General features: G+C 38.5%; 1 protein-coding gene across 1 annotated transcript in view; it reads left to right on the top strand.

The window, feature by feature from the left end:
- CR1L (complement C3b/C4b receptor 1 like) overlaps positions 1–26,861 on the top strand; it is a 72,386-nt gene that overhangs the window by 28,164 nt on the left and 17,361 nt on the right. Inside the window, 1 exon segment of the mRNA XM_027565937.1 lies at positions 7,633–7,705. Coding sequence (XP_027421738.1) covers positions 7,633–7,705 — 73 coding nt within the window.

A 26,861-nucleotide genomic window follows, 5' to 3' on the forward strand; every position in this document is an offset into this window, starting at 1 on the left:
AAGAGTCTAAAAGAATCTAAAGGTTTGGAAAGGTTGGAAAATAACCTAATATTCACAATAGGGGATTGTTTGAGTAAATTGTGGTCCATTTTAGGTGATGGAATGGGCTTCCCTGGTGGCTCAGAGATTAAAGCGTCTGCCTGCAATGTGAGAGACCTGGGTTCAATCCCTGGGTCGGGAAGATCCCTTGGAGAAGGAAAAGGCAACCCACTCCAGTATTCTTGCCTGGAGGATCCCATGGGTGGAGGAGCCTGGTAGGCTGCAGTCCATGGGGTCGCAAAGAGTTGGACACGACTGAGCAACTTCACTTTAAGTGATGGAATATTATTCTGCAATAAAATATTGGGGATTGATCATAGTATATTTGCTAGAGCTTGCAGGAAGGATTCCAATGAGCAATTCACATATTTTCACCACCAAATTTCTGGACCAACTGAGGAATCAGACAGATGAAGCTCAAATTATATCTTTATTGCTGAAAGGGATTGGTAGAGAATATAACTTTAGGTCAGGGATCAATGAACTAATTTTTAAAATCCTGCAATTAAATGTACTTTCCTGTTCTTGGGCACAGATGAATAACAGTCAGCTTCCCCCACCCACCCCCACTCACCACAGGGGTAGGAGAGGCACTTTAGCATATGGCTGGGAATGAACCATAATGCATCCTCTCTGCAGGCATGAAGAGTGAGAGTGTGGTGCAAGATGAAGAAGTTTGAAATTAATTGCCCTTATCCTTCTCCCAAACTCACCAGTCTGAGAATTCATGATGGGCAGGTAGAGATAAAGAGAGAACCCAGGAGTATCAGTCTCAATGAGGCCCCAAAAGGAAATCTGAAGAGCAAATGTAGGTGTGCTATTGTATATAATGAAAACAGTTTTAGGATAGAGGTTATATTTAAAAAAGGCGAGACTCCAAACTCAGGACTAAGGCAACTCCAAACCAAAGCAAGGAGAGAAAGTTGCTTGTTATTTCAGAGAAGAAGGAGGAGAAAGACAAGTGAGGGATGGAATAAAATCACTGATGGCATTCACTTCCCAGGGTAACACTTTCTAAAACTCACCCAAAATGCAACAAAAATTCTTTGCACAAGTGGATTTGGGGGAGAAACCCACAAAGTCCTGGGTTTTGCTGCTAGATGAAATGTAGTACAGAACCCAAAGCCAGCAGGGATAGACACAGCAGAGTGGAAGCAGAAAGAAGTGTGGGAAAATAAGCCCTAAGACACACAGACATCATGCGGGTGAAGGAGGACTCTCATACGGCTGTGAAATATAGGTCCCAGTCCAGTTTAACCACAACCACCTGACAGCTAACATTCATGTTACACGTGTATTTCTTCACATAAGAGACTGAAAGAACTTCCTCTAAGTTCTGGACCCAAAGCACAGTGCACAGACCAGCAAGGTCAGCATCCCCTGGAAGCTTGTTAGAAATGCAAAATCTGCATACCCACTGAATCATAATCACATTTTCACAAGATCCCCTGGTGATTTCCATGCAAATGAGAATTTTGAGAAGCTCTTCTCTAAACCATTAACTATGCTGAAAGAGAGATTTTAGGTAATTTTTTGTCATTACTGGAATTTTCTGTGTCTTTCACTTTTTTCTACAATGACTGATTATTAACTTTTATAGACAGTTTTTAAAGACCTGTTACTGAACTTCTAGTTCCAGCTTCGCTTTTCCCTGCTTCTCTCTCTGCATATGAATAAATACCCTGGAAACTGTTCAACATACAACCATAAGATAACCACAAAAGGTAGAAAGAAAGTGGGCTGGTTAGGGGCCCCAGACCTTAAAGAATGATCCTGTGGTGAGTTCCCTGGATTTTCCTTTTATCTCAAAAGATAAGTGCTGTAGAAGACTGTAAGCCAGAATAGTCAACAAGCAGAGAGAAACAGAAGGCTACTCTCCCATTAAAGGACTGGAGGAGGGGAAGCTCAGCAGGGATGTAGTGAAGAAACCCATCCTTAGGGATAGCATTGGCCCAGTCTGCCTAGCACAATAGGGAGCAATCAGGGAGGGGGGAAGCCTGTCCTTCCCACATCCCACCCATCAGAAACAGCACATCTCAGTCCACCAGCAGCCATGTCAATAGCAGAACCTGGGTGACTGACATATCTTATGCCCTACAATGGCCAACAGCAGTGGGTTTATTCTCTGCTTCCAATAGCACCAGAAGAACCTGATTGGTGAGACCTAGACTTCAAGATAGCAGCAGGAAGACTCCTCCACTCACATCAGACATGCCAGAAGGCCCAGGGTGCCAGCCTTCTACACTGTAGCAGAAAACAGACCAGAATCAGTATCTCTTGACCCTACACCCATGGTAGTGTACCACTAATCCAGCAGCAGCAGATGAACCAGTCTCGGGGTCTCTTGATCCTCCACATGGTGGGAAAAAGCGCCCAGACTCAAGTCTCCTAGTCTTCCGCATACTAAGATGTTCCAGTCATGTCTGACTCTGTGCAACCCTATAGACTGTAAACTGCCAGGCTCCTCTGTCCATGGGATTCTCCAGACAAGAATACTGGAGTGGGTTGCCATGCCCTCCTCCAGGGGAACTTCCTGACCCAGGGATAGAGCCCGAGTCTCTTATGTGTCCTACATTGGTGAGTGTGTTCTTTATCACTAATGCCACCTGGGAAGCCCTAGTATTCTACCCAGCAGCAAAAAGCAGCCTCATTAGATGCTTCCCTCCCTTGGTGGCACCAACTCTGGTGAAGTGGGAAGCCCACCCTTAGAAAGTAGCCAGAGAGCAGGCCAGAGAATTTACTCTCTATCTCAAGGTTTGAATATCCCCCATTCCACACCTAGCAACAGCAGGCAGCCCAGGGAAGCAGTTTTATTCTTACAGGCAGCATCAACAGAGATACACTGAAGATTAAAGTGGGAGCCAGAAAAATAAAGCAGATCAGAATACCATTGAGAGACTTAGAAAACTAAAGCTAAACTGGAACTAAATCTCATAAAATTAGTCCAGAATCTACACACTAACCTAAAGAAGATGGTTGCCTGATAAAATAGGTTTAAATAAGATCGAGAATCTTATAATATTCAACATGTTTAGGATACAGTAGAAAACTGTCACATCAAGAACCAGGAAGCTCACAACTTGATTGATAAAAGATATCGACTGATGCCAATACCAAGATGAATTAGATGTTGGAACTATTATATATACTTTAAAGCAGCCATCACAAAATTATTTAAACAAGTTATTATAAACCCTCTTGAAAAGAAATCTTTGAAGCAACCAGAGAGAAAGGACACCTTATCTCTAGGGGAACTCCAGTTGGAATGAGAGTGATGGCATTTTCTTATCTGAAAATGTGGATATAAGAGGGATTTGGCACAACCTATTTCAGCTACTGAAATAAAAGAACTTATCAAATATGAATTCTATGTCTATAAAAAATGTCCATTGCATGCCTGAAAACTGCTATTTCTGCCTCTATCTCCCATGGCTTTGCCTCTCTCTATATATTAACCCCATCTTCCTTCTGTGCCCAGATTTACCTCTTCTTCCTGAGGACACCAGTCCTTGTGGATGGGGCCTACCTAACCAAAGCCTTAACATATTACATCTGTGAAGACCTTATTTCCAAGTAAAGTCACATTCTGAGGTTTCAGGTGGACACAAATTTGGAGGCACACTGTAAAACCCAGTACAGACACAAATATATATTTCACTGAACAGAATATACACTTGGAAAGCAAGCACATGAAAAGATATTCGACTTCATTAGCCATTAGGAAAGTGCAGATTAAAACAACAGTGGGACAGCATTGCACATCTATCTGCATGAGTACTATAAAAACAGTAAAAATACCAAATGCTAGCATGGATGTGGAGGAAATAGATGTCTCATACATTGTTGATAGGAATTTAAAATGGGAAATTCACTCTGGAAAACATAAATGAGCTATCAAACCATGAAAAGACAATGGAAGAAACTTACATGTAGTTTACTAAATGAAAGCAACTGATCTAGAAAGGCTAGCTATTGTATGGTTCTGTTTATATGCCATTCTGGAAAAGGCAAAACTATGGAGTAATAATATGGTTTTCAGAGACTGGGAGTAGGGACGGATGAATCAGCTGAGCTCAGAAGTTTTTCGAGCAGTGAAACTAGTCCATGTGATACTACACTGGTGAGCGTGTGTCACTCTACACTTATCCAAACCCATGGGGTGTATAGCAACCTCTGAGTGAGAATGATGTATCAGTGTAGGAATGCACAGCTCTGGGGGAGTGAGTGAGAGTCGCTCAGTCGTGTCTGACTCTTTGTGATCCATGGACTATAGCAACCTCTGAGTGATAATGATGTATCAGTGTAGAAATGCATAGCTCTGAGGGAGTAAGTGAGAGTCGCTCAGTCGTGTCTGACTCTTTGTGACCCCATGGACTATTCAGTCCATGGAATTTTCCAGGCCAGAATACTGGAATGATAGCCATTCCCTTCTGCAGTGGATATTCCCAACCCAGAGATCAAACCCCGGTCTCTCACATTACAGGAAGTTTTTTGTTTTTTTGTTTTTACCAGCTGAGCCATCAAGGAAGCTTGCACAACTCTAGTGGAGATGCTGAAAATGTGGGAGGATATGCATATGTCAAGGCAGGGAGTCTATTGTAAATCCCTGTACCTTCTGGTCAGTCTTCCTTCAACTGCTCTTAAAAATAGTCTACTAAAAATTGCATAGATATAAATGCACATGCAAGCATGTGCATTCATGCACACAAATTAATACAAATAAAACAATAAATATAAATAAAATTAATGGATCATATCTATGTCAATATCCTGGTTTTAACATAATACCATAGTTTTGCAAGATGTTACCAATGGGAAAAAATGAGTAGAGGGTGCCTGGGCTCTCTCTGTATTATTTCCTACAACTACATATGAATCTATGATTATCTCAAAATAAAAAGTTTTTCTTTAAGTTACTATGAAGTTGCTAAAGAGAGGTTCTTCTTATCAAAGATTTCAATGTCCTAATCTAAATAATTCACAAATATTTTTTTTTCTTATTTTTTTGCTAACTCATCTATCTGGTTCATGTATGCATAGATTCAGGACATTCTTAAAAAATAAAAAATTATCATTCTGAAAAAAAAATAGAAAATAAAAAAGGAAGTGACACAAATATTGAAAGGTCTCTCTGTTCTACTCTTGGCTCTATGTAGAAGATTATCAAATATCTAGACACATTTACTAACAGACTGCTTGTGGCTTCTGGCATTGAATTTGTCATGACTTTTCCTGAACCGTGACTTAGCTGATATGACCCTACAACTCCCTCTTCCCCAGGTGACCCAAGAAGGTAGGATGGATGTAAAGGCTACAGACTGTTGAAATGGATATAAAAATTCTGGATTCCTCTTTTAAAAAGAAGCGTGAGTTTTACCTCTCTTTCTTTCTCAACGTCATGAAAGGGAAGAAATCTGGCTATTATTTACTCAATTGTTTAATGTATTTTTGGGAGACAAATTTAGTACACGAAAACATTCTCTAAGGGTCCCCATAACCAACGAAAACAAGGTTACATTTTGATTCATTCTGTGTTCATTATGCAACACTAAACAATAGTAGTAAAAGGAGAACCGTGGACTCAAGTTAGAACTTCACCATTTTTATCCCCAATGTCATGATTAGAAAATAAAAAGAGCACTTTGAGAAATAATCTCTGTGAAGTCAAAAGCCAGAAGCGTCTCCGTGGTTTCTGCCTCTATGGCAAACAGATAGAAGGAAGGGCACACATAGTGGGAGGATTGCAGCCTTCCTTTCCTCCATTTGTTGTCTATTTGTGTTTCTGCGAATTTGCGGTGCAATTTAGAATATGTTCATTTCTGAAGATGTTCCGAAAGGCATTAAGAAACCTGAAAACAATCCTGAAGGCATTAATAAAGACAACACAATCACTACTTCAACGTAGCAATGCTTCAGGTTTTTCCAAGAACTTCCACAGCTGTCAATCTTTTCATTTGATCTCTATTTGATCTATTTTGTTGTTTGAAAAAATTTTGTGCCATAGTCTCTTATATATTCATAAGACAATATTCTAAGCTACACCAAAGAAACACTTGACTTATTTGACACTATTTCTCTTAACCTTTAGTAATATCCAATCTTATTCTCCACCAATTTTCATGAACAATGCAGCCCAACAGTCCATGAGTACACAGAATTTCAGTTGAAACAGAAATAAATGTCATCAGTTTTTCTAAATTGTATGGCAAGCTTTGAACACCTTTTGGCATACTAATTGAGAATTTTTGCCTGTAACGTTTATGATATGAAATAAGTGCTCAACTAATTTTATCTTCTTTGGATTTCCTTTGATTCTAATTTGATGAATCATTTATCTTAGATGTATATAAAAATGTGCCTTAACCTAATAAAGAAGAGATATCTAATTTAGAAGATCTGAAGAAGAAAATTTGTTGTTCAGTCGCTCAGTCATGTCTGACTCTCTGTGACCCCATGGACTGCAGCATGCCAGGCTTCCCTGTCCTTCATCATCTCCTGGAGCTTACTCAAATTCATGTCCATCGAGTCAGTGATGCCATCCAACAATGTCGTTCTCTGTTGCCCCCCTTCTTCTCCTGTCATCAACCTTTCCCAGCGTCAGGGTCTTTTCTAATGAGTAGGCTCTTTGCATCAGGTGGCCAAAGTATGGAAAGAGTCATCTCCTAGCTAGGTTGATAAGAAGTCCAGGGTTCCTGAGGAGAAGAAAGGAGTCCAGAGCCCTCAAGAAGGAGAAAGAGGTCTGGGGCTCTCAAGGAGAAAAGGACAAATGTTCTTTTCTACACTGTTTTGTCTTAGTCAATATAACAATGTATCTTGCTTGAGGACATGTTTCTCCTTAACAAGAACTTTCTGACTAAACTTGTCATGTTAAAATGTATATTATGGAAGTGGGTCTGGTAAGATCTTTATATTGTTCATTCTAATCTTGTTAATTTAAAATGTATGTTGTGGAAGTGGGTCTGAAAAAAGTATGTAAGGCCTTGATAAGACTAGCTGGGGGCATTCTCCGTCCCCCTTCTGATATCCATGTCAGAAGCTTTCTCTTTCCCTTTTCTTACTTTAATAAAACTCTGCTACACAAAAGCCCTTGAGTGATCAAGGCTGGTCCCTGGTCCTGAAGCTACATCTTCTTTGGAGATCATGAATCCAACATTGTTCACCTATCAGTATTGGGGCTTCAGCTTCAGCATCAATTCTTCCAATGGATAATCAGGGTTGATTTCCTTTAGGTTTGACTGGTTGGATCTCCTTGCAGTCCAAAGGACTTGCAAGAGTCTTCTCAAACACCACAGTTCAAAATCATCAGTTCTTCAGTGTTCAGTATTCTTTATGGTCCAGCTCTCACATCTATGCATGACTACTGGAAAAACCATAGCTTTGACTATACGGACTTTTGTCAGCAAAGTAATGTCTCTGCTTTTTAATACACTTTCTATGTTAATGTCCAAATAAAGGCATAACATTTGGGAAAGTGATAGTACTTTGATAAATGGAAATTGTCTTTCTGAATTTTCCAAGATTGTAGTTTAAGCAGGATTAAGTGTTTATTTACAATACAGTATTCATTATTCTTTGTCTCTAGATACCGAGTAGAGTCAATCCTCTGCTGCACTTATCATCTCTGGCAACTCTGTCACCTGGGATAATGACCCACAGATTTGTGAGAGTGAGTTAAATATTCTTGTCCATTACTTTACCAAGAGATTCTCAATTTTTCCCTGAAGTTATAAAAAATCTTAATTGATTTTTGCATCCTGTCAATCAGATAGCTGAATATAGTTATAATGGTCTCAGAAATACATGTGAGGTTCTGGCAACTGTTTTTCAAAGTACTTCTTTATTCTGGGTTGAGAGTTTCTGAACCTAGGGACTTAAATGCATAAAAGCCTTCAAATTTCATTTTCATGTCTATTAATTTGAAATTATGTTGGTTCTGCCAATCCCAGTATAATAACCATTCTGCATAGACAATTAGTAAAAAAAATTTTTTTGAGTCTTTCTAAAACACTCGATTTATTTATAAAATTAAAATTTTTTTTTGGTCACACCACACAGCCTGCAGGGTTATTGAACCAACCACGCCACCTGCAGTGGAAGCTTGGAGTCTTTTTTTTTTTACACTTGTTCCTCATCCTGAACCCCTCTCCCTCCTCTCTCCCCATACCATCCCTCTGGGTCGTCTCAGTGCACCAGCCCCAAGCATCCAGTATAATGCAACGAACCTGGACTGGTGATTTGTTTCATATATGATATTATACATGTTTCAATGCCATTCTCCCAAATCATCCCACCCTCTCCCTCTCCCACAGAGTCCAAAAGACTGTTCTATACATCTGTGTCTCTTTTGCTGTCTCACATAAATTTTTAAACTGATACTCTCCAAGGCTGATGAAGCTATGGAGTAATTTGCTTTCATGTACCAAATGTTTAACACACTTTCTTGAAAGTCATAATGTAATATAAGCTTCAAAAATGAGCTTGTATTTTGATCTGCTACATAGAATTTATGTTGTTGTTCAGTCGCTAAGCTGTGTCTGACTCTTTGTGACCACATGGACTGCACACTAGGCTTCCCTCTCCTTTACTATCTTCCAGAGTCTGTTAAAATTCATGTCCATTTAGTTGGTGATGCTATCTATATAACCATATTCTCCTCTTATAGACTCTTTGCAACCCTTTTAGACTGTAGTCTGCCAAGCTACTCTGTCCATGGGATTTTTCAGGCAAGAATATTGGAGTGTGTTACCATTTCCTCCTTCAGGGAATCTTCCTGACTTAGGGATTGAACCCATGTCCCCTGTGTCTCCTGCATTGCAGATGGATTCTTTACCCTTTGAGCCATCGGGGGCCCTAGAATTTATACTTAGGAAATAAAGCAGATTGTAAATTTTTATTGCAGTATACATTATAATGGCAAGCACATTAAACTAACCTAAATGCATTTCATGGTTCAAATTATGGTTTGGAAATAACTACTGGAAGGAAAAAGACTTATTAAAAATGACTACAGAGAGTCCCCTAAGAAACATAAAATATCCATGCATAATTAGAAGAAATACCTCCATACATTGGAATTATATTCAGTCATAACAGAATATCATGAAGAAACAGTAATATAATGATGACTATAAAAGTAGTATATCTAGACCTATTTTTATATTTTCATCTCTATAATTCTGTAACTTTTTCTATATTCAACCCTGGCAAATGGCTTTAAGCCTCCTTGATGAAGGGTAGCAAGGTAACAACGGTATACGTTTTGGCTGTATAGCATATGCTTCCTCAAGAAGAGCTAGTCAGTCTCCCATTTATTGAAGCTGCTCTAGGTCTCCACATTGGTCTCAAGTCTTAGAATTGGTTGACAAATAACTACCACTTTCTTTTGTACTGATTCAATCAGACTTCTGTTCACTAGATCTAGATCTTCTCTAAAGCTCCAGTACTTTGGCCACCTGATGCAACGAGCTGACACATTGGAAAAGACCCTGATGCTGGGAAAGATTGAGGCCAGGAGGAGAAAAGGTGGTTGGATGGCATCACTTCCTTAATGGACATAAGTTTGAGCAAACTTCAGGAAATAGTAAAGGACAGGGAAGCCTGGTGTCCATGGAGTACCAAAAGTCAGACAGGACTTATTGACTGAACAACATCATCTTCTCTGCTCATACAAATCAAATAATACTTTAGACCACTATACATCTGCTTCAGTTTTAGAGATTCCATGATCAACTAGCCAATGCAAAGATCTTTGCAGAAAAATCATTCTGATTTCTCTTTCAATTGTCTCTGGTAGCTAAGTGCTACTACGTGACCTCTGTGATCCTGAAGTCCTTTCATCTCCATTGGATTCAGAGAACCTCATTTAGTAGCTACCATTCCCACTGTCATTCCTGTCCTACAGAAAATAGCCAGCACAGAGTTCCTCAAGAATGCTGAAACTTCTCCATAAATGAGTTTCCCAAAGCCTTGGATAAAAGGTCTCACTTTCAGCCTATGCGCACCGTGGAGACAGGGAGTAGATAAACAGGTCTCCATGGGGTCGCAAAGAGTCGGGCACGACCGAGCAGCTAAGCACACACATGCAAATGATAAATTCACTCTTGTGTTCCTAAGTCCCCATGCCACAGGGTGTCTTCCTCTGTGGTACAATGATAGTGTCCTGGTATTTCCGTTTCATTCTGTTAAGCCACATTCAAGCTAACATATTGAATTCGGAATCTCAATTCTTTTGGTGTATTTTGTTCTGCTCACAAGTCATAAGTGTTATTTCCCTTACTCTCCCTGGTCCTACCAAGGCTCAAATCTTGTTAAAGGACTAGAAACAGTGCAAAGAGGTAGGGGTATGTTCTGAGGAGAATTAGCAGTCCTTGCAATTTGGGTTGCCAGAGTTAGCAAATAAAATTACAAGATGCCCAGTTAAATTTGAATTCAGAGAAGCAACAGATATTTCTATAGTATAAATATGTGCAATGCAATATTTGGCATATACTTCTATACTTAGAAAATTTTCATTATTTTTTCTGAAATTCAGATTTAACTGAGCATTCTGATTCCATAGCAATACTTCTTCAGGAAATAGAAAGCATGTCTCCTCAGACCAAGGAGGAATGGCTGCTCCTTCTAGTAAAGGAGGCTCAGTAGAATTTCCAGGTTCAAGGTGTTCAGTGTAATTAGAACTTTTCCATATATCTCCATCTCAATTTTCAGTCAATCCTTCTTCTAATCAATGGCCAAACTTTAGTGTAAGAAACTCTGTGAATTTGTGAATTCAATTTGTATTGCAATTCACTCCCAGTATTATGTAGTGTATTTGGTTTTCAAAAATCTTGGTCCTGTGGCTACAGGATACAAGTGTTTCTTTTAGGGTAGATATAGAAGCTTTCCTATCCAAACCTTGAGCAGTAATTGAAAGCTTTATAACTCACCATTTTCTTTCTCTTAAGTTCTCTGATGCACTTAGAAGCAAGCAGCAATCCCATTATATGCCTTCCCTCAAATGTTATAGGACAGCAGCCACTTGGTCATCCCAAATCTTAATTCTGTTGATTGTAGGTGTCAGTGGGTGTTGACTGAGGTGATTTTACCCTACATTCCATAAACTACATGTGTGCCTTTTTCTTGGGCAGCTTTAATTCCTTTAAATCTAATTGTATCAAAAAACCAATCCCAGACTCCACTGTTACTCTGGGATAAATTTTGGTTCAAATATGAAAGCAGAACTATTATTCTTATTATGCAACAAGAGATTTATTATGGAATTAAACTTTATCCAGTTTCCTGAGGAGTTGGTCTAAAAAGATCAGCGGAGTCACTAACCAGCTGTCTTGGTTGAGGCTTTTAGCAAACTAAGCACATCTGACAGCTGGGATAGACCTGGGAAGAGGACTGGTGTAGAAATCTATGAAAGATTTTTGCTTTTCCTGATTACTGCTTCTGTAAGCTCACAGTGAAGCATCTGAGAGTGGGATGGAATCACTGTAGGGAAGCAGGACAGCAGTTGAAGTGAGCTGGGTGTAGAAGGAGAGCAAGGACAAATGGGAACCTGACCATTTGTTCTGTGCATTTATCCCCTTGCCTCCACTGACCAAGGACGACCTTCAGAGCGGAATGACTGTTGCTTCATTTCTGCCTCAGAATTTCATGCTGACTTCTAAAGCTCTAACCCCAATCTAGAACCTTCCAAACAAAGTAAGTCTGGGAAAACCAGCTCCAATTTGACCTGAATGACATTTCAGAAAAACACGAGATAACTGTAAGTTTCCTATTTCCCTCCCTCCTTTTACTCCTACTTCTTTCTTCTCTTTCTCTGTCCCATCCTTCCTTGCTCTTTCTTTCTGTTTTGCCGTTGCTTTACTTTCTTTCTTTCTTTCTTTTTTTTTTTTTAATTTTTTGGCTGTGCCACATGGCTTCCAGGATCTTAGTTCTTTAACCAGGGATTGGACCTGGTCTCATGTCAGTGAAAGCACTGAGTCCTAACCACTGGATGTCAGGGAGTGTCCCTCCTTTCTTTCTTCTTACCTTTTCTCTCTTTCTTCCCTTCTCTTCCTTTTGTCCCTTCTCCACCTTTTGTTTTTTCTTTCTTTCTGTCTCCTTCCTACCTCTCTTCCTTTCTTTCTTTCTTTTGCTAGGTAGGACTGCTAGTATGTTTCACACTGGTGGAATCCTTGTCTTGTTCCTCATCTCAAAGGGAAAAATTCAACAAAATAATTCATTATTAATCTGATATTTGTTGTAGGCTTTTTGTAAATAGCCATTTTCAGATTAAGGAAGTTCCTTTATATTTTATATTTTTCATTGCTAAGAATTTTTGAAAAAAAAAACGGATTCATATTCTAATTTTACATTCTTGAAATAAATCAACTTGGTCATAACATGTTAAAATTTTTATTTGTTATTTAATATGCTTTTGTAACACATATTATATATTTTTGATGTATAATTCACATATTAAAAAGCCTTTTGAAGTATAGAGTTCAATGATTTTTAGTAAAATCACATTTGTATAACCAATACCATTAATTTTAGAACACTTTTATTACTCCATCCTTAATATCTTTTAGGGAGATTAGACTGTAATTTTCTTTCTCATAATTTAAAAAAATCACATTTCAGTATTAAACTTATGATAATCTCATAAAACCATCTTGTAATGTCCCATGTATTTGTTTTCCTATAGAATTTAGGTGAGATTGGCATTACTTCTCTTTTATTTATTATTTTTTTAGAATCATCATATTTATTATAAAAAGCTGTATGTATACAAAAATCAAAAGGAGTTTACACTGAACATCTGTATATTTTTCGTTTAGATTCTACATTTAAAAGTTTGCTAGATTTTTTAAAAAAATTATTTATTTTATTTTATTTTTTTACTTTACAATATTGTATTGGTTTTGCCATACATCAACATGAATCTGCCACGGGTGTACATGTGTTCCCAATCCTGAACCCCCTTCCCACCTCCCTCCCCATATCATCCCTCTGGGTCATCCCAGTGCACCAGCCCCAAGCTTCCTGTATCCTGCATCAAACCTGGACTGGTGATTCATTTCTTATATGATGCTATACATGTTTCAATGCCATTCTCCCAAATCATCCCCCTCCTCCCTCTCCCACAGAGTCCAAAAGACTGTTCTATACATCTATGTCTCTTTGCTGTCTTGCATACAGTGTTATCATTACCATCTTTCTAAATTCCATATATATGCGTTGCTGCTGCTGCTGCTGCCAAGTCGCTTTAGTCGTGTCTGACTCTGTGCGACCCCATAGATGGCAGCCCACCAGGCTCCCCCGTCCCTTGGACTCTCCAGGCAAGAACACTGGAGTGGGTTGCCATTTCCTTCTCCAATGCATGAAAGTGAAAAGTGAAAGTGAAGTCGCTCAGTCGTGTCCAGCTCCTAGCTACCCCATGGACTGCAGCCTACGAGGCTCCTCTGTCCATGTGATTTGCCAGCCAAGAGTACTGGAGTGGGGTGCCACTTATACTGTACTGGTGTTTTTCTTTCTGGCTTACTTCACTCTGTATAATCGGCTCCAGTTTCATCCACCTCATTAGAACTGATTCAAATGTATTCTTTTTAATGGCTGAGTAATACTCCATTGTGTATATGTACCACTGCTTTCTTATCCATTCATCTGCTGATGGACATCTAGGTTGTTTCCATGTCCTGGCTATTATAAACAGTGCTGCAATGAACATTGGGGTACACATGTCTCTTTCAATTCTGATTTCCTCTGTGTGTGTGCCTAGCAGTGGGATTGTTGGGTCATATGGCAGTTCTATTTACAGTTTTTTAAGGAATTTCCACACTGTTCTCCATAGTGGCTGTACTAGTTTGCATTCCCACCAACAGTGTAAGAGGGTTCCCTTTTCTCCACATCCACTCCAGCATTTATTGCTTGTGGACTTTTGCATTGCAGCCATTCTGACTGGCATGAAATGATACCTCATTGTGGTTTTGATTTGCATTTCTCTGATAATGAGTGATGTTAAGCATCTTTTCATGTGTTTGTTAGCCATCTATACATCTTCTTTGGAGAAATGTCTATTTAATTCTTTGGCCCATTTTTTGATTGGGTCGTTTATTTTTCTGGAATTGAATTGGAGGCTAATTACTTTACAATATTGTATTGGTTTTGCCATACATTGACATGAATCTGCCTCGTGTGAACTCATGTTTCCCGTCCTGAACTCTCCTCCCACCTCCCTCCCCATACCATCCCTCTGGCAATCTATAGCCTCAATGCAATCCCTATCAAGCTACCAACAGTATTTTTTCACAGATCTAGAACAAATAATTTCACAATTTGTATGGAAATACAAAAAACCTCAAATAGCCAAAGCAATCTTGAGAAAGAAGAATGAAACTGGAGGAATCAATCTGCCTGACTTCAGGCTCTACTACAAAGCCACAGTCATCAAGACAGTATGGTACTGGGACAAAGACAGAAATATAGATCAATGAAACAAAATAGAAAGCCCAGAGATAAATCCATGCACCTATGGACACCTTATCTTTGACAAAGGAGGCAAGAATATACAACAGAGAAAAGACAATCTCTTTAACAAGTGGTGCTGGGACAACTGGTCAACCAGTTGTAAAAGAGTGAAACTAGAACACTTTCTAACACCATACACAAAAATTAACTCAAAATGCATTAAAGATCTAAATGTATGACCAGAAACTATAAAACTCCTAGAGGAGAACATAGGCAAAACACTCTCCGACATACATCACAGCAGGATCCTCTATGACCCACCTCACAGAATACTGGAAATAAAAGGAAAAATAAACAAATGGGGCCTAATTAACATCAAAAGCTTCTGCACAACAAAGGAAACTATAAGCAAGGTGAAAAGACAGCCTTCAGAATGGGAGAAAATAATAGCAAATGAAGCAACTGACAAACAACTAATCTCAAAAATATACAAGCAACTCCTACAGCTAAATTCCAGAAAAATAAATGACTCAATCAAAAAAATGGGCCAAAGAACTAAACAGACATTTCTCCAAAGAAGACATACAGATGACTAACAAATATATGAAAAGATGCTCAACATCACTCATTATCAGAGAAATGCAAATCAAAACCACAATGAGGTATCATTTCACGCCAGTCAGAATGGCTGTTATCCAAAAGTCTAGAAGCAATAAATGCTGGAGAGGGTGTGGAGAAAAGTGAACCCACTTACAGTGTTGGTGGGAATGCAAACTAGTACAGCCAATATGGAGAACAGTGTGGGGATTCCTTAAAAAACTAGAAATAGAACTATACAGACTTTTTATTGAAGTTTAACACATATATAGTAAGGCATACAATCTTATTCATTCAGTTCAATGAATTTTTACACAGTGACTCACCCATGTAAATAGAATTCGGATAATATATAGAACATTATCAACAGCTCAGGCTTCCCCTATTGCCTTTTCTAAGTTATTATCTTTTCAAGGTAACTATTATTCTGACTTCTATCACCAAAGTTTAGCTTTGCCTCCTCTTAAGTTTTATATAAAAGGGATCAAAAAATGTTTATTCTTGTGTCCAGCTTCTAATCAGTGTTATACTTAGAGACTCATTCATGTAAGATTAATTGGATCTTTTCTGTTGCTCTATATTTCATTGTAAGAATTTAATTAATTTCTAAATTTAACTTTAAATATCAGCAGTTTTTTTTTGCAAGTACATATGGAAATCTATATAAACTTGCAAATCTTTGTATATGTCCAAATCTATGCATGCAAAATGTACAAATTTTTTATATTTCTATATGTGGAATTGCTGAGTATAAACCTATTCAGTTTTAGTAGATACCGCCAAAAGATTTTATAAAATGGTTGTACAAATTTACACTCCTATCAGAAGCATATGAATTGTCCAGCTGCTCCACATCCTTGGAAACTATGATGAATGTGCATTCTAATTTATCACTCTTCATCTATTGAGATAATCACATGTTTCTCATTTATTGATATTTTCTATTGTACTGATTGATCATTAGAAAGCTAAAATAGAGTTACTAGAGTAAATCCATCTTTCTAATAATGTGTTATAAATGATTGCTGTGTATGATGTGTGTGTGGTTGCTAATATTTTTACTGCAAGATTATAGCATTGGATTAATATTTCAAATTTGTTAATAAAAATTCTATTTGACCATTATACTATCCTTTATAAATACTTCTACATTCAATTTCTTAATATTTTGTTTAGAAAACTTGCATTTATGTTCTCAAGAGATGTTGAACTCTAATTTTTTTTTTTCTCTCTTTTAATGCCATTGTCAGTTTGGGGTATCAAGATTATGCTGGCCTTACAAAGTGTTTTGGAAAGTATTCATTCTTTTCTCTTCTCTGGAATTATTTATATAACAATATTATTTTTCTTTATATCTTTGGAATAATTCAGTAGTAAAGTAATCTGGATGGGAGTTTTTGTTGTTAGGCTTTTAATTACTGATTTAACTTCTTCACTAGCTGTGACCTTTTAAGATTTTTAATATCTTATTTAATAAGTTATGATAGGTTGTATTTTTCAATGAATATATTTCATTTACATTTGCTAAGGTATTGGTATAATATTGTTTATTACAGCTTCTTATTATGCTTTAATAGCTATGAGATATGTAGTGATATTCCTACTTTATTTCTTGCTAATGACAATATTTAACTTTTACTTTTTCTTGATTATTTCTACTGAGTTTATCAAGATTTATTGAAAAACAACTTTTAATTTTCTATAGTGTATAATTATTTTCTATTTTATTGACTTATGATTTATTCGTTCCTTTCTGATACTTTTTTTGAGCTTAATTTGGTATTCTCTGTTCATTAATTCTTGATATACAAGCTTAGATACTTTTGTTTTTGACTCATTTTTTTTATAAAAGATACATTTAAATATATAAATTTTTCTCAAAAATTTCTGTATTTGCATCTCACAATCTTTACATTTTCATTATCACTATATGAAAAAATTGCCTAATTTCCCTCTTGATCTCTTCTTCTATCAATAGTTTATTTAGAAGTCTGTTACTAATTTTCAATATACACAATGGAGATTTTTTAGTTATTGATATTTTGTTTAATTCTTTGAAATTTATTGAAAAGTGTTTTATAGCCCCAAATATTAACAGTTTTGGAAAAAAGTTATGTATGCCCTAGAAAAGAAGGTGTAGTTGTTTTATGACATTTTCTATAACTGTCTCTTAGGGAAATATGATTTACTATGCTTTTTTTAGTATAGTAAAAATACTGTAACCCATACCCGTGAGTAGGCTCCTTAGACGCGGGCCCAACAGTTCTGTGTGGTCAAGCATTGAGCTGACCTAATTAAAAGCTCATTACACCAGCACATCCCCATTAACAGGCAGACCCATGTGCAAATCCTTCAGAGCAGGAGCTCTTTTTTTCCCCAGACACAGGGCCTGGAAACTCTGGCCAGTTAAGGGATCTCCACTTCTGTGACCATCAGTTTATAATATAAACCCCACGTTCAAGGAGCCGTGGCTGCGTGGGCGCAGGAGGGCCTAGAGGAGCTATCCCACACTGAAGGTCATGAAGGGCGGCGGTGACGAGATACCCCTCATCCAAGGTAAGGAGCAATGGCTGTGCTTTGCTGGAGCAGCTGTGAAGAGATACCCCACGCCCAAGGTAAGAGAAACCCAAGTAAGACGGTAGGTGTTGCAAGAGGGCATCAGAGGGCAGACACACTGAAACCATACTCACAGAAAACTAGTCAATCTAATCATACTAGGACCACAGCCTTGTCTAACTCAATGAAACTAAGCCATGCCTGTGGGGCAACCCAAGATGGGCGGGTCGTGGTGGAGAGATCTGACAGAATGTGGTCCACTGGAGAAGGGAATGGCAAACCACTTCAGTATTCTTGCCTTGAGAACCCAATGAACAGTATGAAAAGGCAAAATTATAGGATACTGAAAGAGGAACTCCCCAGGTCAGTAGGTGTCCAGTATGCTACTGGAGATCAGTGGAGAAATAACTCCAGAAAGAATGAAGGGATGGAGCCAAAGCAAAAAGAATACCCAGCTGTGGATGTGACTGGTGATAGAAGCAAGGTCTGATGCTGTAAAGAGCAATATTGCATAGGAACATGGAATGTCAGGTCCATGAATCAAGGCAAATTGGAAGTGGTTAAACAAGTGATGGCAAGAGTGAATGTCGACATTCTAGGAATCAGCGAACTGAAATGGACTGGAATGGGTGAATTTAACTCAGATGACCATTATATCTATTACTGCAGGCAGGAATCTCTCAGAAGAAATGGAATAGCCATCATGGTCAACAAAAGAGTCCAAAATGCAGTACTTGGATGCAATCTCAAAAATGACAGAATGATCTGTTTGTTTCCAAGGCAAACCATTCAATATCACAGTAATCTAAGTCTATGCCCCAACCAGGAATGCTGAAGAAGCTGAAGTTGAACGGTTTTATGAAGAATCTTTTAGAACTAACACCCAAAAAAGATGTCCTTTTCCTTATAGGTGACTGGAATGCAAAAGTAGGAAGTCAAGAAACACTTGGAGTAACAGGCAAATTTGGCCTTGGAATACGGAATGAAGCAGGGCAAAGACTAATAGAGTTTTGCCAAGAAAATGCACTGGTCATAACAAACACCCTCTTGCAACAACACAAGAGAAGACTGTATACATGGACATCACCAGATGGTCAACACCAAAATCAGATTGATTATATTCTTTGCAGCCAAAGATGGAGAAGCTCTATACAGTCAGCAAAAACAAGACCAGGAGCTGACTGTGGCTCAGACCATGAACTCCTTATTGCCAAATTCAGACTGAAATTGAAGAAAGTAGGGGAAACCACTAGACCATTCAGGTATGACCTAAATCAAATCCCTTATGATTATACAGTGGAAGTGAGAAATAGATTTAAGGGCCTAGATCTGATAGATAGAGTGCCTGGTGAACTATGGAATGAGGTTCGTGACATTGTACAGGAGACAGGGATCAAGACCATCCCCATGGAAAAGAAATGCAAAAAAGCAAAATGGCTGTCTGGGGAGGCCTTACAAATAGCTGTGAAAAGAAGAGAAGTGGAAAGCAAAGGAGAAAAGGAAAGATATAAGCATCTGAATGCAGAGTTCCAAAGAATACCAAGAAGAGATAAGAAAGCCCTCTTCAGTGATCAATGCAAAGAAATAGAGGAAAACAACAGAATGGGAAAGACTAGGGATCTCTTCAAGAAAATCAGAGATACCAAAGGAACATTGCATGCAAAAATGGCTCGATAAAGGACAGAAAAGGTATGGACCTAACAGAAGCAGAAGATATTAAGAAGAGACAGCAAGAATACACAGAAGAACTGTACAAAAAAGATCTTCATGACCCAGATAATCACGATGGTGTGATCACTGACCTAGAGCCAGACATCCTGGAATGTGAAGTCAAGTGTGCCTTAGAAAGCATCACTACAAACAAAGTTAGTAGAGGTGATGGAATTCCAGTTGAGCTATTCCAAATCCTGAAAGATGATGCTGTGAAAGTGCTGCACTCAATATGCCAGCACATTTGGAAAACTCAGCAGTGGCCACAGGACTGGAAAAGGTCAGTTTTCATTCCAATCCCAAAGAAAGGCAATGCCAAAGAATGCTCAAACTACCGCACAATTGCACTCATCTCACACGCTAGTAAAGTAATGCTCAAAATTCTCCAAGCCAGGCTTCAGCAATATGTGAACCATGAAATTCCTGATGTTCAAGCTGGTTTTAGAAAAGGCAGAGGAACCAGAGATCAAATTGCCAACATCCGCTGGATCATGGAAAAAGCAAGAGAGTTCCAGAAAAACATCTATTTCTGCTTTATCGACTATGCCAAAGCAGTTGACTGTTGGATCACAATAAACTGTGGAAAATTCTGAAAGAGATGGGAAAAGCAGACCACCTGATCTGCCTCTTGAGAAATTTGTATGCAGGTCAGGAAGCAACAGTTAGAACTGGACATGGAACAACAGACTAGGTTTCAGATAGGAAAAGGAGTATGTCAAGGCTGTATATTGTCACCCTGCTTATTTAACTTCTATGCAGAGTACATCATGAGAAATGCTGGACTGGAAGAAACACAAGCTGGAATCAAGATTGCCAGGAGAAATATCAGTAACCTCAGATATGCAGATGACACCACCCTCATGGCAGAAAGTGAAGAAGAACTAAAAAGCCTCTTGATGAAAGTGAAAGAGGAGAGTGAAAAAGTTGGCTTAAAGCTCAACATTCAGAAAACGAAGATCATGGCATCCGGTCCCATCACTTCATGGGAAATAGATGGGGAAACAGTGGAAACAGTGGCAGACTTTATTTTTCTGGCCTCCAAAATCACTGCAGATGGTAATTGCAGCCATGAAATTAAAAGACACTTACTCCTTGGAAGGAAAGTTATGACCAATCTGGATAGCATGTTCAAAAGCAGAGACATTACTTTGCCAACAAAGTTTCGTCTAGTCACGGCTATGGTTTTTCCTGTAGTCATGTATGGATGTGACAGTTGGACTGTGAAGAAGGCTGAGCACCGAAAAATTGATGCTTTTGAACTGTGGTGTTGGAGAAGACTCTTGAGAGTCTCTTGGACTGCAAGGAGATCCAACCAGTCCATTCTGAAGGAGATCAGCCCTGGGATGTCTTTGGAAGGAATGATACTAAAGCTGAAACTCCAGTACTTTGGCCACCTCATGCGAAGAGTTGACTCATTGGAAAAGACTCTGATGCTGGGAGGGATTGGGGGCAGGAGGAGAAGCGGACGGCAGAGGATGAGATGGCTGGATGGCATCCCTGACTCGATGGACGTGAGTCTGAGTGAACTCCGGGAGTTGGTGATGGACAGGGAGACCAGGCGTGCTGCGATTCATGGGGTCGCAAAGAGTCGGACACGACTGAGCGACTGATCTGATCTGATCTGATCTGATGCTTTTTTTTCTTTCCACTTGCATTCTCTGTTATTGAGAGGAATGTGTAAAATATATGTTACCTTCCTAGGACTGCCAAAACAAATTACCACAAATTTTGTTGTTGTTGTTCAGTTGCTAAGTCAGGTCTGACTTTTTCCGACCCCATGGACTGCAGCATGCCAGGCCTCCCTGTCTATCACTAACTGCCTGAGTTTACTCAAACTCATGTCCATTGAGTCGGTGATGTCATTCAACCATCTCATCCTCTGTCATCCCCATCTCTTCCCAATTTCAATCTTTCCCAGCCTCAGGGTCTTTTCAAATGAGCCAGTTCTTTGCATCAGGTGGCCAAAGTATTGGAGCTTCAATTTCAGCTTCAGTCCTTTCAATGAATATCAAGACTGATTTCCTTTAGGATGGCCTGCCTTGATCTCCTTACAGTCCAAGGGATTCTCAAGAGTCTTCTCCAACACCATAATTCAAAAGCATAAATTTTTCAGTGCTCAGCCTTCTTTATGGTCCAACTCTCACATCCACACATGTCTACATGAAAAACCATAGCTTTGATTTTACAGACTGTTGTCGGCAAAGTAATGTCACTGCTTTTTAATACTCTATCTAAGTTTGTCATGATTTTTCTTCCAAGGAGCATGCATCTTTTAATTTCATGGCTGCAGTCACTGTTGGAGTGATTTTGGAGCCCAAGAAAATAAAGTCTGTCACTATTTCCATTGTTTTCCCATCTATTTGCCATGAAGTAATGGGACCAGATGCCATGATCTTCGTTTTTTTTTTTTTTTTTTTAATGAATTTTAATTGGAAGTTAATTACTTTAAATATTGTGATAGTTTTTGCCATACATCAGCATGAATCAGTCATGGGTGCACATGTATCCCCCATTCTGAACCTGCCTCCCACGTCTTCCCCACCCCATCCCTCTGGGTTGCCCTAGAGCACCAGCTTTGTGTGCCCTGCTTCGTGCATTGAACTTGCACTGGTCATTTATTTTACATATGGTAACATACACGTTTCAATGCTATCCTCTCAAATCATACCACCCTTACCTTCTCCCACATAGTCCAAAAGTCTGTTCTTTACATCTTTGTCTCTTTTGCTATCTTGCATATAGGCTCATTGCTACTGTTATTCTAAATTTCATTAATATGCTTTAATATACTGTATTGGTGTTTCTCTTTCTGACTTCACTCCGCATAACAGGCTCCAGTTTCATCCACCTTATTAGAACTGACTCAAATGCATGTTTTTTTTTTTTTTTTTAATAACTGAGTGATATTCCATTATGTCTATGTACCACAACTTCCTTATCCATTCATCTGCCAATGAACATCTAGGTTGCTTCCATGTCCTAGCTATTGCAAACAGTGCTGCAATGAATGTTGGGGTGCATGTGTCTCTTTCAATTCTGGTTTCCTCAGTGTTTACGCCAACAGTGGGATTGCTGGGTTGTACGGCAGTTCTACTTCCAGTTTTTTAAGGAATCTCCATATTGTTCTTCATAGTGGATGGATTAGTTTGCATTTCCACTAACAGTGTAAGAGGGTCCCCTTATTCCACAGCATCTCCAGGATTTATTGTTTATAGATTTTTTGATGGCAACCATTCTGAATTGTGTGAGATGGTACCTCATTGTGGTTTTGATTTGCATTTCTCTAATAATGAGTGATGCTGAGTATCTTTTCATGTGTTTATTATCCATATGTATCTCTTCTTTGGAGAAGTGTCTGTTTATTTCCTTGGCCCACTTTTTTTTAGGGTCATTTATTTTTCTGGTATTGAGCTGCTTGTATATTTTGGAGATTAATTCTTTGTCAGTTGTTTCATTTGCTATTATTTTCTCCCGTTCTGAAGGCTGTCTTTTCACCTTTCTAAAAGTTTCCTTCATTGTTCAAAAGCTTTTTAGTTTAATTATGCCCCATTTGTTTATTTTGTTTTTTATTTCCATTATTCTGAATGGTGGCTCATAGAGGATCTTGCTAATATTTATATCAGGGAATGTTCTGCCTATGTTTTCCTCTAAGAATTTTATAGTTTCTGGTCTTACATTTAGATCTTTAATCCATTTTGAGTTTATTTTTTGTGTATGGTGTTAGAGAGTGTTCTAGTTTCATTCTTCTCAGGTGATTGACCACGTTTCCCAGCACCACTTGTTAAAGAGCTTGTCTTTTCTCCATTGTATATTTTTGCCTCCTTTTTCAAAGACAAGGTGCCCTTAGGTGCATGGATTTATCTCTGGGCTTTCTATTTTGTTCCATTGATCTAAGTTTCTGGCTTTGTGCCAGTACCATACTGTCTTAATGACTATAGCTTTGTAGTATAATCTGAAGTCAGAAAGGCTGATTCCTCCAGTTCCATTCTTCTTTTTCTAGATTGCTTTGGCTATTCGAGGTTTTTGTGTTTCCATACAAATTGTGAAATAATTTGTTCTAGTTCTTTGAAAAATATCCTTGTTAGCTTGGTAAGGATTGTGTTGAATCTATAGATTGTGTTGTACTCATTTTTCACTATATTGATACTTCCAATCCTTGAACATAGTATATTTCTAAATCTATCTGTGTCATCTATGATTTCTTTCATCACTGTTTTATACTTTTCTGTGTATTATTCTATATCCTGCAAAGTTACTATATTCATTGATTATCTCTAGTAGTTTTTACTTGGTATCTTTAGGGTTTTCTAAGTAGGGGATCATGTGAAATGGTGAGAGTTTTACTTCTTCTTTTCCAACTTGGATTCTTTTTATTTCTTTTTATTCTTTGATTGCTGCGGCTAGGAATTCCAAAACTATGTTGAATAGTAGTGGTAAGAGTGGGCATCCACGTCTTGTTCTTGATTTTAGAGGAAATGCTTTCAATTTTTTGCCATTGAAGATAATGTTTGCTGTGAGTTTGTCACACATGGCTTTTATTATGTTGAGGTATGTTCCTTCAAATTGCCAGCATCCGTTGGATCAATGACAAAGCAAGAGAGTTCCAGAAAAACATCTATTTCTGCTTTATTGACTATGCCAAAGCCTTTGTGTGGATCACAACAAACTGTGGAAAATTCTGAAAGAGGTGGGACCTGATCTGCCTCTTGAGAAATCTGCATGCAGGTCAGGAAGCGACAGTTAGAACTAGACATGGAGCAACAGATTAGTTCCAAATTGGGAAAGGAGTACATCAAGGCTGTATATTGTCACCCTGCTTATTTAACTTATATGCAGAGTACATCATGAGAAACACTGGGCTGCAGGAAGCACAAGCTGGAATCAAGATTGCTGGGAGAAATATAAATAACCTCAGATATGCAGATGACACCACCCTTATGGAAGAAAGAGAAGAACTAAAAAGCCTCTTGATGAAAGTGAAAGAGGAGAGTGAAAAAGTTGGCTTAAAATTCAATATTCAGAAAACTAAGGTCATGGCATCTGGTCCCATCACTTCATGGCAAATAGATGGGGAAACAGTGGAAACAGTGAGATACTTTATTTTGGGGGGCTCCAAAATCACTAGAGATGGTGACTGCAGCCATGAAATTAAAAGATGTTTACTCCTTTGAAGGAAAGTTATGACCAATCTAGACAGCATATTAAAAAGCAGAGATATTACTTTGCCAACAAAGTTCCATCTAGTCAAGGCTATGGTTTTTCCAGTAGTCATGTATGGATGTGAGAGTTAGACCATAAAGAAAGCTGAGCACCGAAGAATTGATGCTTTTGAACTGTGGTGCTGGAGAAGACTCTTGAGAGTCCCTTAGACAGCAAGAAGATCCAACCAGTCCATCCTAAAGGAAATCAGTCCTGAATATTCATTGGAAGGACTGATGCTGAACCTATAACTCCAATACCTTGATGTGAAGAACTGACTTCTTGGAAAAGACTGCAATGCTGGGAAAGATTGAAGATGGGAGGAGAAGGGGACGAAAGAGAATGAAATGGTTGGATGGCACCACTGACTCAATGGAAAAGAATTTGAATAAACTCCAAAAGTTGGTGATGGACAGAGAGGCCTGGCATGGACAGAGAGGCTTGGCATAGACAGAGAGACCTGGAGTGGTGCAGTCCATTGGGTCACAAAGAGTCAGACATTACTGAGCGACTGAACTGAATTGAATTGATGTTCCTTCTATGCCTGCTTTCTGGAGAGTTTTTGGTCATCAATGGGTGTTGAATTTTGTCATAGGCTTTCTCTGCATCTATTGAGATAATCATATGGTTTTTATCTTTCAGTTTGTTAATATGGTGTATCACAGTGATTTGGGAATATTGAAGAATCCTTGCATCCATGCATAAAATCTCACTTGGTCATGATGTATGATCTTTTTAATACATTGTTGGATTCTGTTTGCTAGAATTTTGTTGAGAATTGTTGCATTTTTGTTCACCAGTGATATTGGCCTGTAGTTTTCTTTTTTGGTAGCAACTTTGTTTGGTTTTGGTATTAGGGTGATGGTGGCCTCATAGAATGAGTTTGGGAGTTCACCTTCCTCTGCAATTTTCTGGAAGAGTTTGATTAGGATAAGTGTTAGCTCTTCATTGAATTTTTGGTAGTATTCAATTGTGAAGCCCTCTTGTCCTGGGCTTTTGTTTGTTGGAAGATTTTTTGTTACAGTTTTGATTTCTGTGCTTGCGGTGGGTTTGTTAAGATTTTCTATTTCTTCCTGGTTCAATTTTGAAAGGTTATACTTTTCTAAGAATTTGTCCATTTCTTCCAAGTTGTCCATTTTATTGGCATATAATTGCTTATAGTAGTTTCTTATGGGGAGAAGGAAATGGCAACCCATTCCAGTATTATTGCCTAGAGAATCCCGTGGATAGAGGAGCCTGGTGGGCTACCATCTATGGGGTTGCACAGAGTTTGACACGACTGAAGTGACTTAGCATCAGCAGCAGCAGCAGCAGCTGAGGTCTCTTATGGTCTTTTGTATTTCTGTGTTGTCTGTTGTAATTTCTCCATTTTCATTTCTAATTTTATTGATTTGGTTTTTCTCCCCTTTTTTCTTGAGTCTGGCTAATGGTTTGTCTATTTTATTTTTTTTTTAATTTTATTTTATTTTTAAACTTTACATAATTGTATTAGTTTTGCCAAATATCAAAATGAATCCGCCACAGGCATACATGTGTTCCCCATCCTGAACCGTCCTCCCTCCTCCCTCCCCACACCATCCCTCTGGGTCGTCCCAGTGCACCAGCCCCAAGCATCCAGTATCGCGCATCAAACCTGGACTGGCAACTCATTTCTTACATGATATTCTACATGTTTCAATGTCATGTAGACATTGAAATCTTCCCACCCTCTCCCTCTCCCACAGAGTCCATAAGACTGTACTATACATCAGTGTCTCTTTTGCTGTCTCGTACACCAGGTTATTGTTACCATCTTTCTAAATTCCATATATATGCGTTAGTATACTGTATTTATGTTTTTCCTTCTGGCTTACTTCACTCTGTATAATAGGCTCCAGTTTCATCCACCTCATTAGAACTGATTCAAATGTATTCTTTTTAATGGCTGAGTAATACTCCATTGTGTATATGTACCACAGCTTTCTTATCCATTCATCTGCTGATGGACATCTAGGTTGCTTCCATGTCCTGGCTATTATAAACAGTGCTGTGATGAACATTGGGGTACACGTGTCTCTTTCCCTTCTGGTTTCCTCAGTGTGCATGCCCAGCAGTGGGATTGCTGGAGAAAGCCCAGAGGTAAATCCATGCACATATGGACACCTTATCTTTGACAAAGGAGGCAAGAATATACAATGGATTAAAGACAATCTCTTTAACAAGTGGTGCTGGGAAATCTGGTCAACCACTTGTAAAAGAATGAAACTAGACCACTTTCTAACACCATACACAAAAATAAACTCAAAATGGATTAAAGATCTCAACGTAAGACCAGAAACTAT

This window comes from Bos indicus x Bos taurus, chromosome 16 (assembly GCF_003369695.1).
Source record: "Bos indicus x Bos taurus breed Angus x Brahman F1 hybrid chromosome 16, Bos_hybrid_MaternalHap_v2.0, whole genome shotgun sequence".
Classification (NCBI taxonomy): Eukaryota; Metazoa; Chordata; class Mammalia; order Artiodactyla; family Bovidae; genus Bos; species Bos indicus x Bos taurus.